Here is a 12,538-nt window from a genome sequence, read left to right as displayed (position 1 = left end):
CAAAGGCAAAAAATTATAAAAATACTTAGAGGTCAAACTCGGTTTAGTATATTACATTGGAAAAGATTATTAGTAAAATGGTTGTTGTCATGTAATCGATTGCTACAAAACGGACGCAAAACCTAACCCAATGCAAATCGGAATATTATATTGCTGTCATACTTGTCATAGAAACAAAAGTCAAATCATATCATATCTTAATCTTTTCGGCGAAATGTATGACTAATAAAAATGTACTTCTTATGGCTTATAGCATATTCTCCATATTCTAAACTTATTTCAAGTTAACAAACAAGTATAGCTCTCCTTAATGTTACAAAAGCACCAAGTCTGATTAAAATGGGTTCTGCAGCAGAAAATGGTATGTAAACAAACTTGTTTATAAACAATTAAAGTTTTGATTTTCGATCTGACTTTCCTTTGGAACTACCAGTTCAAACCTAAGTACCTATTAGCAGAGAGGATATATATATCTTTGCTATTAGTAATGAACATAAAGTTATGAGTTTATTTTTCTATTTTTATATCCCTCTTCTAGGTTCTAAGTTAAAACAAACATTTTAGTCTGTATTTTTAAATATTATCGCTATCGAAGACCAGGGACTTTAATTGCGTATTATTCTAATACACAGTGTATGCTGAGCATGAATTGGAGCACTTCACTCAGCGGTATTCATGGGACTGTGGTGTGGCTTGCGTCACAATGCTGCTGGACCCAGCACAGCGCCAGGAGCTGTTAGACAACTTCGAGCAGGTCTGCAAGGAGGAGGGCTTCGGGCAAATCACATGGACCATTGATCTGTGTTATTTGTTGAAGAAGTAAGTGAAGAATCATCTAAAATTGGTTAAAGAAAGTAAGCTTACTGCAGAGGCTTATGATTTGTTTAAGGATATTTGGGTCCAATAGTGTGATACTTAAGTTGTATTTTATGGCCTAGATATTAAATTGACAGTTAAGTTGCCTTTTATTTTTACTTTGCCTTTACTACCCAATCAATTGTTGTATTAAAATCACAGATTAGACAAATAAAATTGGAGAAATAAATTTTAATATTTAGGAAATTAAAATCAAAGTTTAAGTAGAAACGACAATTGAGCATTATCTAGGCTACTAGAACTAATTGGTTCCTAAAACCTTTAGGTTCATTAGAGTATGAACAGTTGGGTTGATTCCAAGTACTAAAATGGACTATATTTGTCTTCAGGTTTGAGATCCCTCACTGCATGCACACCACTATGATGGGGGTGAATGAGGCCCACAGGAAACACAAATACTACCGGAATATCATTGATAAGGTACGGTCTATTGATTAAAACATACATGGGGGTTTTCAGAAAAAATGGTACCATTTTCTTTTTTTCGAAAAACCATCAACTTTTGGGTTATTTAGACTCAGAATCACGAGTACTATTGAATGAGACGAAGAAAAAAAGTGTCCCCAATTTTTCATACAAATTTTGGGTGTCAGTTTTGTAACGGTCCATACAAAATGTATGTGAAAATGCGTTACAAAACTAACATTTTATTTTGGACACATTTTTTTTCTTTTTAAATCAATAGTCCTCTTGATTCTGAGTAGAAATAACCCCAAAGTTGATGGATATTCGAAAAAAAGTTAATGGTACATATTAAGTGAAAATGCCCACATAATAAATAAAAAAAAAAAAACAAATTAAAAAGCCGGGCCATCAGGCGGGCCGTATACTTGTTGGTATAAAAAAAAATCGATTTGTCTATACTATGGTTAACTGTTTTATAGGACCGCCTCCGCATCTCTCAACGCTTCGACTCCGCAAACGCCGTTGGCATAGAGTTGGTAGAAGGCCACCTGCCAATGGACGCCATAGTGCGTCATCTGCGTCATGGCCCAGCCTTATTACTCATCGATGCAGGACTGCTGTCGTGCGACCTCTGTAAACACAACAAGCTGAAGGCGGACTTCAGGTGAGACATGACGCCATGGTGCGTCATCTGCGTCCCTTAGCCATTTCACTACCAAACCTAGTTAATTTCGTTGAGTAACTATGGATCTAAGTATTTTTTTTTTAACTGGCGGTCAGTATTTTATCTGACATTTTTCTAAAGACTTTTTACGTCTTTAGCGGTGGCAAATATGGTGACCTCGTATACTTGTTAAGTAAGTAAGTAATCATTTATTGTCAGATTGTGCAATGTCAGTATACAGATGTTACAATATTATTTGATTAGAGAGTGTCACAATCAACCGGTTTACGGTATACAATGTCCTTATTCCTAAAATACATATAGTACAGTTCAAATAACCTTAAGATTAAACTAAAAAATGTCTAGTTTACCACCGACATGGCATATTTATGTTTCTTAATTTTGTAAACAGGCGCTGTTTCGGCGGCTCTTTCACCGGCCACTTCGTCCTACTAGTGGGCGTGTGTCGCAACAAACTGCTGTACCACGATCCCGCCTTAAGGCCACGCACATGTGCCACCAGCATGGCGCGCATGGAGAGGGCTAGAGCCCCGCCTACTGATAGAGACGTTGTACTTATTTATAAGGAGTACAGGAGGTGACGAGCTCTACCGTGTTACCGATCCCGCCTTAAGGCCACGCACATGTGCCACCAGCATGGCGCGCATGGAGAGGGCTATATAGAGCCCTGCCTACTGATAGAGACGTTGTACTTATTTATAAGGAGTACAGGAGGTGACGAGCTCTACCGTGTTACCGATCCCGCCTTAAGGCCACGCACATGTGCCACCAGCATGGCGCGCATGGAGAGGGCTATATAGAGCCCCGCCTACTGATAGAGACGTTGTACTTATTTATAAGGAGTACAGGAGGTGACCAGCTCTACCGAGTTACCGACCCCGCCTTAAGGCCACGCACATGTGCCACCAGCATGGCGCGCATGGACAGGGCTATATAGAGCCCCGCCTACTGATAGAGACGTTGTACTTATTTATAAGGAGTACAGGAGGTGACCAGCTCTACCGAGTTACCGACCCCGCCTTAAGGCCACGCACATGTGCCACTAGCATGGCGCGCATGGAGAGGGCTAGAGCCCTGCCTACTGATAGAGACACTTGTCTATAAAGAGTGCAGGAGGTGACGAAGAGACAGGGTTTTATTTTATTTATTTATTTATTGTTACTTATTTACAAGAGTGTGTTCCGAAAAAAGATTCATTCATTTATTCATAGTAATATTTAAAATCCACATGTTGAGATGATATGTTAATCATGTGACAAGAGAAAACTGGAATTTTATTATTTAATTCTTTTGTTGATGTAATTTTGAGAATAGATTATAAATAGTCATTACTAAGAAAATACGGATAATACTTACCTATTTTGCCATTATTTTACCTTTTATTGTATGTGCTAAGAGCTAATATATATTTATTTCAAAGAGATACAGTAATGTATTTAATTTTGGCTTACTTATAGGTATAATAAATATAGGAATTTATGTTCTCTCTACCTACACTAATATGATCAAATCTAAATATATCCGAATTAATTATTATGTCCATGACAAAGAGTTTTTTTTAATACTTAAATTGTTTATATTAATGCAAAATGGCCGTATCAATGACAGACAACTATTTAATTAAGTATCATTGTCATAATTCATAATGATTTACTTACAGGAATTATATGAGTTTATATTTTTCATTAAATGACTTTCTCTGAATCTATGTTACCTATATTTTTTAACACAAAAAGCCATTTATATTGCACTCTAGTTAAATTAAATACCTACTATCGCTCGTTCAATTAACATTTTTAATGACATTAATTGCCTCCTTTGAAATGAAAATTTAAAAACTACTACGAAATACGATCACTAATTCCCTAGACATAACCTTTATAATTATTGAAGACTAGAGTTAGATTTAACGTTTTCTTAGAAACCGAAACTAAGTAGGTATTTTGTGCGTTTTGTGTTTTATATACCTACAACGTATATTCCATTGTGTATAAACTATTGCACAATCAGTGGACATACTCGTAAAAGACTGTCTTACGTTACGTCACTATTCAGATTTACACCATTCACTTCATAATTTCATGAACACAGTGAATTCAATTTGAACATAGACAACTTGACGTCAGTAAAAGCGTAAAGCAAAAATATCATGAAAAATACGTAATAAAAGAACTAACGCAACTATTACCGAACCTTCATTTTAAAATGAAAGCATTTGAAAATATATTAATATACTAACGTCACAAGAAAAAAAAGGAATTTCCTTAGTCTCGTCTAGTTTAGTCTATGCCCGGGGAGTCCCCGCCGGCGACCGCCGAGCTCTTGCTGCGTTGTGTTAAGGATTATTTTCTGTTGACTCTTCTCGCTTAATCTCGATCACACGTGGCCATTAAATCTGTTTTCAAAGCTGTTTTCAATCTGTTTATCTGTAGTTATGATTTATTTGTTCTTTGATATTGAATATCATACATTTATTTATTTTTGCTTTTCCAGTTTTGAGAATATTTTAAGAGAATAACTAGAGATGAAGGGAGTTTTTATGGGATACTTTAATTTTAACACCTATTATACACGTATTTTTAGTGTTCCGTACAAAACTTTATTCACTGAACACTTATTTCGTAAATAAAATAATTTTAATAAGTGTCAATAATCAAGAACCTATTTCCCTCTATCTCCTTAAATACTATAAAACGGGTAGAGTAGCTGATTACCTCTGATATTGCGTATAATATTTATTCATCTTAACCAAAGGGCGTCATATTTCCATTGTTTAACGAACACAGGGTAACGGTGACGCGTAACTTTGATATCTAATCCCGTAACATCTATATTATGCATAGGTAGGTATAAACCTACAAACATTTTTGTAAATTGTGAGAAAACAGGTTTAGTTTTTCTATACATTTTTTTTTAATAAAGAGAATATTTTGGACTATATTTGGATGTAAGTACCTACACTTGTACAGTCAGGTGCAGGGATAGTTGACCCCCCCTGCAAACATTCTATGCGAGGGGGTCAGTTATCTCTGCAGCTGGCTGTACTTAATCCTAATCAAAAGTCGATGAAAAGAAAAAATAATTATTATTTTATACAACATTTGTGAAACTCCATGACGTTCGAACAACGAAAAGCAAAACTTAATGATGTTTTTTTAATAACCACGCCATGGTTTTCCCTACTCTCATGTAACTGTTGTGATTGTGATTCGTGAGATACTTGCTCTAGCTAAGTCATCAGCAATCACATCTAAATGAACTACGCAGTAGGTACTACTCGTATACTCTGTCACGTCATATTTTATTTAATACCCCGTTAATATCGGAATCAGTAGTGTTTAGGTAGTTTTAACATTTTGCTTCACAACAGTGAGATGCTGAAATCGTATTTCTATTTACTGGTTTGCGCTGTGCCCGCGTTATGCAAGGTAAGTTTTCTTTAAAATTAAGTAAAGGATTTGCTATATTAGTTTATTTTAGTTTACGAAAAAGATCAGATGAAGAGATATTGACGTACCAACACCGGTAGAAGTTACGTTACCTACTCCAAGGTTCGAGTTACGGTTTAGGCCAAATAGTGCATGACCCTCCCTTTTTGTCTGACTTCCTCTTGTTTAAGATTTTTACTTTTACTGCCAACTAAAGTGTGTGTGAAATGCCTCATGGCATTAAGTTTGCCTATTGTACATGTTTATTTCTTTTGTGCACTACTTAAATAAATATTAAAAATATTACCAAACATATTAGTCCTGCCACTTTTTTCTTGGCAAAGAAATAATGGTTTGCTAATCTAAGAATAAGAATAATTTTTATTTATAATAAAATACGCATGCACAAAGATGTCCGGTAAGCCCCAAACTAGGCTGAGCCTGTATCTTGGGGCTTACAAAAGAGTAGGTAACAGTAACTAAACCTAAGAGAGAGGGTGATAAGGTGTATGCTTATAGGGTGTGTGTGAGTGTGTGTGTGTGTGTGTGTGTGTGTGTGTGCGCGTGTGCGTGTGCGTGTGTGTGTGTGTGTGTGTGTTGGGTATAACTACCGATTCTGAATCTGAAGCCCCATAGGAGTCGAAATAGGCCTCCAAGCACTAGAGCGTACACAGCTAAAAATAACCACGAATTTGGCCCACGGCAATTATAACAATTAAATACCTGCCACACATGTCCGCATTTTCCAAACATTCGTGGTAGAGTTAGACCAAGATAAATCTGCAACGATTTTGAGAGCACACACAGTAGTGCAAGTGTAATCTTAAACTTCAAACTTCTATGTAATTATGACGTATAAATTTTAATACCACTTGCACTGCGTGTGCTATCAAAATCGTTACAGACTTATCTTGGTCTATCTCTAACTATTTTTTAGTTTTTTTTTTATAATTATTTACACACCAGCAAAGCTTGAGTTCTGAAGAGCAGAACTATATATATGACCTTGAATGACACCACGCGTATGTTGTGTCTAAAATCGTATACCATTTGTTGCATCGCCTTTACTACGTTACTACGATTCGGACCGTTGCCGGGGATCTTGGACGACCATAGACAAACTTCTCAGAAAACGCCTTATATAAACGCTTGACGTTAACTTTCGAATTCTATTTCTACGTATAATTTGGGGCGAGACGTTCTTCGCTAAAGTTACAAAACGTGTTGTAATATTCAATACAGTGCGTCAGTTTACGTTATTACTTATACTAAATATTCTAATTGTCATGTAAAAACAGTTCCTCTAGTAGTATTTTATTTATATAACTAGCGAAATAGCGCATATTTGCTAACTACGTAGTGTTGTGTGTATTTTGATACCGAGTGAACACTTGTTAATTTTTACCACAGAACAAAAGCTGGTAAGTTACGTTTGTCAACGTCATCGTTGTCAGCGCCATCATCAGATATATCAAGGCGTTCACAAATAACTGACGCCAAAATATATTTTTGAACAATAAAATCCTTTTTTTTAATATAAGGGCAATGCCGAATGCGGCTTAGCTTAATAGCTTTTAGTTTCAGCAATCGCTGCTTTGTCGAGGAAATTACTAATAGTGTACTGTTTCAGAAAAAAAAGGCTTCTTGACGGAATTTCCCGTATGACGGAATTGGCCGCATTGATCTTAGGTACCTACTTATATATTTTTTATAGATGTTTGTGAACTCGACTGTATTATTGGCGTATATCTCAGGACGAGCCTTACGGGCACTAAAAATGGCACTAGTTCAGCGGTGTCACGCAGGAATTCGAGCCAATCGCGCAGTCTAACCTGTCTAACGCAACTAGTCTTTTTTACACACAGTAACTAACTAATTAGTTTTTAACTAACTAGTTACTAGTTAGTCAGTTTAGTTAGTAACTAGTTTTTAGTTAACTAGTTTTTTGAAGTGAAAACTTCTTTAGCGGCGCTGAGCACTATTTGAGGTGGGGAAAAAATTATAAACTCGATTCAGCGTAATGGTAACATTCCATTTCTAACCGCAGCTGCACTACCGGTACTGAACGCGTCGCTGTCATTGTCAATTTCCATAGTAAAAGTGACAGTAATGCAGCTGCGGTTAGAAATGGAATGTTACCCTAACGCGTAACGTAACGCTGACGTCATGTGTCACGGACAATGTTATTCACCTAAGAACTTTAGTCATAACGTATCATAATCAGGTCAATTATTTAAAACTGGACTTTTATATTAAGCAATAAAGCTCAATGTTCTAATCTTGTACGGGCTGAAATACGAGGATCTCACAGTTACATTCTAACTTTATATCACTCCAATATAATTCAATAAAGTCTCATCTTGATGAAATCGCTAATAAAAGTGAACTCTAGTACTGATGAATAAAACTCAAAATATCATGACCAAATATATTTAGATGCGAGGTCTGCAAGGTAACTTTACAATTTCTTTTCGAATTTTAAAGAATGAACGCTACAAATTTAAGCTCACTGGCCAGCAATTTCGGAACTAAAGTTTTTCAATAGAAAGGAGGATGGGTCATAGTGCTGCAGACATTTTGGACTAGTCATTGAGTTTTCACTTCTGTCGGCACTCCCGGAGTGCAACCCGTTGTTTTTTTTTATAGACAGTGTCAACGGGTAGCAAGATTAGGTAGCCGTAGCTAGGGCTATGCAAATGATGGCCTAGGTAACCTTTGCGCAAAAATACCTTCATTTTGGACAGCCGAATAAAAACAATTGCACCTTATTGTTTTATGTAGGTATATACTGTAGGTATATGTATGTTAACGTTCGTCATTGTTTATGTACACTATAATACTAGGTATGAAATAATGCGCGCCTGCTTATTATATCGTGGCAATTTAACACAACGCTTAGTAATACAGTCAAACCATTTTAATCTGCCCTCTAACTATTCCTCTGATTACGAATAGCTAGGGAAGACCCTATATAGGGGTCAAATTATCGTAGGCGCGCATTTTCACTTTAAAGTGTAAAACTTAATTTTACTTGTTACGGAAAACCATCAACTTTTGGGTTATTTCTACTAAGCTCAGCATGTCCCAAAAAAATTTCAGTTTTGTGACGCATTTCCACATACATTTTGTACCTATGGACCGTCACAAAACTGACACCCAAAATTTGTTTGATAAACTGGGGACACTTTTTTCTTTATTCTTTATTTAAATCAATAGTCCTCGTGATTCTGATACACAAGCCAATCATCCGTTCACCCTACCTACTGCCTGTTTTTATATACTAGTAGTTATATTTACTATATACGACAGTTTGTTCTAGTGAATTTGCTACCTAATCATAATCACCCTGTTTTTGTACTAGAATAGCAGATCGGTCTAGACGACAAATTGTGTCATCATAAGAGCGTTTTCACATTGCCCGGTATCGGATGGATATCGAATGTCAGATTATAACCCCAAAGAATCAACAATTTAAAAAGCATAGATTAAATTAAAAGTGGAAAAATTACTGCCTTGGATGAGACTTGAACTTACGGCCTCTGGATCGATACTCCAGCGCTCTGCCATCTGAGCCACCAAGACCACTTCCACTTTTAATTTATTCTAAGCTTAGTAGCATCGTTAGCAGACGTTTCTGCTTGTTAAAAATTAAAATTTATAAAGCGCCTTTATTTCTTGTTCAAAGGTCATACCACCATAAACCATACCATACCTTAAACCATGAAAGAAAAATCTTGATGTCATACTTAGGGCACTTTCTAGCAGCTGATCCGACATCCGATATCGAAGAGACCGGCCGGCGAACATTCAATTCTATATACCTAACTTGTTAACGTAGATTGCTTGATTACTTAAAAGTAATTGCCCTCGTGAATTCGGCTTCACCTGCGTCGGGTCAGCCGCTATCAGCCGCTGATAGTGATAACAGTTGTTTATCAATCTCAGGCGACGCCACACGTACATATCTCCAGAACAAAAACTATCAAGCTTGTTCGAGATTGAGCTAAAAAGTATACAGGTTAGTGCTTAACATTTAAAATTCAGCTATAGTCGGCCCAAGATAACTCTGCATGGCATTTGACAAAGCCTGGCAATCTCATGATTAATGTTAAATTTCTATAATTTTTTTTATAAGTAATGAGACTACCTTAATTTGTTACATTCAAATCGGTGCAAAGTTATCTTGGGCGGACTCTAATAACGTTTTAAAAGTTAGTTTTGTGTAAAAAAGGATCTTCTGTTGGTTGACATAAGGAATGTGTAACGGTAACGTCTTTATTAAACCATTTTAACGGTTTATATTTTAATTTTGACCAAAAGTTTAACGTAAATAAATTCTAAATGCCATAATATAGGTAAGCAGGTACTTTCATTTAGAGTATTTCCCAATAGTGTCCTAAGTTAAAGGTGATTTTGAATTCTGCCACGCTTAAACAAAATACAAGCGTTAATTATATAATAAAATTAGTCCCAGTAATACCTACCTAGCTACTTTATCATTTATCTATCTACCGGTACGTAAATTGTTACTACGTCAACCAAAGGTTGACATAAATATTTTCACTTCTCATGCTCAAAAAGTGCACCTTTATGTCGTGCGTAGACGACATAAAATCGCATTTTATGCTCTAGAGCATAAAGTAAAATCATCTATTACGACCCTTATTGACTTAGCAATAAAGTCCAAATTCTGCCATACAAACTGCCAGCCCTGCCGGCGCGCCCCCGGACGGCGCTCTCCCGATCGGCGTGCCCCGCGCCTCCGACCGGCCCAAGAACAGTTTTCTTTAGTCTTGAATAAATACGTTAAAATAACCTAAAATATTTGATTTTTTGTATATTTTCCTCGCAATCGAAGTGAAAAGCAGAGTGTACAACAAGGGCATAAATGTCCATTTTTACCCTCGTCTACTATTTACGTTTTCGCTTCGCTCAGACCAAAAAATTGCCTCGGGTAAAAATGGGTCACTTTATGCCCTTGTTGTACAATCTACTATTGTATGGTCAAGGTTTTTTAATTTTTTATAACATCGGTAGTAAACAAGCGTACAGCCCGCCTGATCGTAACCAGTCGGCATCTCCAGGGTTGTTACATGCGCATTGCCGATCCTATTTTCACAAAAACAATAACAACTTGTTTTTAACAAGTATACAAGTACTTAGGTAGTATTTTTTATTCCTTCTTTTTTATTAAATACTAGACGGGCCCGCAGCTCCGCTCGCGTAAATGAAGTAAAGAGTTCGTCTTATGTTTAGTTAAATACCGACATTATTATGTATTCAACCCTGCCATGGTTTAAAACTGTGATAGGGATTTCTTATTTGTAGCCGTTATTTGGATAACTCAATTCGCAAATTTGTCAAAAAATGATGTGATTTGATAAAAGGCAAGATTGTATTTTTTCATCTACACGTATTTATTTAAAACTTGTTTCAAGATAAAATTATTATTTGTTCTTATAAGCCTAGTTGCAAAAACGTTCATTAGATTAATTTTCGCCTTAAGACGAATATGGACGACCACCGCCCTTAAATCGCCTTTTCATACAAACATAGGTAGTCTAGTCCTCTTGGTCTTGCGATAGCTCTCGCCAGTCGCCATGGCCGAGGTTGAGCAGGTCTTGAGCAACTACGTCGTTTCAGCGGTACCTAGGACGTCCACTCGGGCGTCTCCCATTTTGTTGTCCCAAGTACAGGCCTGCGCTCTCTTCACGGCACGATCCTCTCCCATTCTCTCTAAGTGTCCGAGCCACCACTGAATTTAGCCGCTTTTGTCTCTCAATATTTCGCCACTATATCGGACCACATCCTTATTTCTATGGCAACACAATTATATTACGATATTTGGCCGACTGCTGACTGTACATTTGCTTATTTTTATCAGGTCGCTCAATAACATCTGAACATGCACTTTAATCTACCTACATAACTTATTACTATCAACTTTGTATTTTTGGCCCATCTCAGCATTCGTAGCCCGTTCCCCGGACGAATGGCAATGTTTGCCCAAGCCGTGAAAGTCAATCTGAATAATATAACTCAAAAATAAATTTAAAACAACAAAATACAAATTAATAATAATAATATAGTAATTACTTTGATTGATAAGAATGATAAGTCATATATGACATAAATCACTCGTATGGGCTCTATAGACTAAGGTTGAGGTTGGCAGCACTTTTTATTTTACTTCGTGTAAAAAAACTCAGAAATACCTGTATACCAACATGACAAACATAATTTAGTTTACTTTAACTTACGGATTATTTGGTCTAATCTGTAGCCCCGCTAAACGAAAGCAACCGAGAGTTGCCGAGAAATGGACGATGAAGATTGTTATGAAAATTTATTTTCCTTATTGTAAATTAAATACGCATCGGAAGCGATAGTTTTTATGGTCTAGTTCTATTCCCATATGTAGATAATTGATTTGAACAGGTTTTTCTTATCATACGTGCGTCGTATTCGAGAAACGTGTCAAAAACTTTTTTAGAAATTTGTAAGGCGCCATCTCGCTTCTTCCCTCGTTTTTTATCCCGTTCTGTTTTTTCAATTTTATATATATGATACGTCTCTCCATCAATTAAGGGAGGATGCGTAAAAAAACACTTAACAAAAAAATAACTAAATTCACAAAACAATAGATAATATTAAGATAGGTAGGTACTAAGATTTGAAAGTGTAAGGCCCAGTTGCACCAACCACATTTAACAGACTGATTAACGTCAAACACCAGGGAAGTATGGAATTTCCCATACAAATACATTTAGCGAACGCTTTAACGGTGACAGACGGTTTGGTGCAACCGACCCTAAGTGTCAAAGAAATAAAAATAAAAGGGTGTATGAAATATAAGTTTAAAATATTCTAACGAGTCGCAAAGGATAGGCAGACGATATATATTAACTAGGCATGGCATGATAAAGAATCCATTCTGCATAACACACAGTTGCTTCACTTAAGTTATAACTGTCATAAGTCATAACTACTACGTAGCTATTAGGTACAGTCAACAACAGAGCTATGAATACAGGCAAAGTGCCAAAAATATGTATACACGACCTTAATGTACAGGCAATAAAGTACTGCATACATATTTTTTACTCTTTGCCTGTATTCATAGCTCTGTTGTTGACTGTACCTT

At 36.4% G+C, this 12,538-nt stretch overlaps 1 protein-coding gene across 1 annotated transcript; it reads left to right on the top strand.

The window, feature by feature from the left end:
• The first annotated feature begins 201 nt into the window (after positions 1-201).
• On the top strand, positions 202-3,566 carry LOC134800395 (protein GUCD1). The gene is made up of 5 exons (XM_063772894.1): positions 202-361; positions 633-819; positions 1,206-1,296; positions 1,761-1,945; positions 2,358-3,566. The coding sequence occupies exons 1-5, from the start codon at positions 340-342 to the stop codon at positions 2,545-2,547; spliced, it is 675 nt and encodes a 224-aa protein (XP_063628964.1). The 5' UTR covers positions 202-339; the 3' UTR covers positions 2,548-3,566.
• The last annotated feature ends 8,972 nt before the right edge of the window (positions 3,567-12,538 follow it).

This window comes from Cydia splendana, chromosome 19 (assembly GCF_910591565.1).
Source record: "Cydia splendana chromosome 19, ilCydSple1.2, whole genome shotgun sequence".
Classification (NCBI taxonomy): domain Eukaryota; kingdom Metazoa; phylum Arthropoda; class Insecta; order Lepidoptera; family Tortricidae; genus Cydia; species Cydia splendana.
The sequence above is the reverse complement of the archived record's forward strand: the minus strand, read 5'-3'. Positions and strand labels throughout refer to the sequence as shown.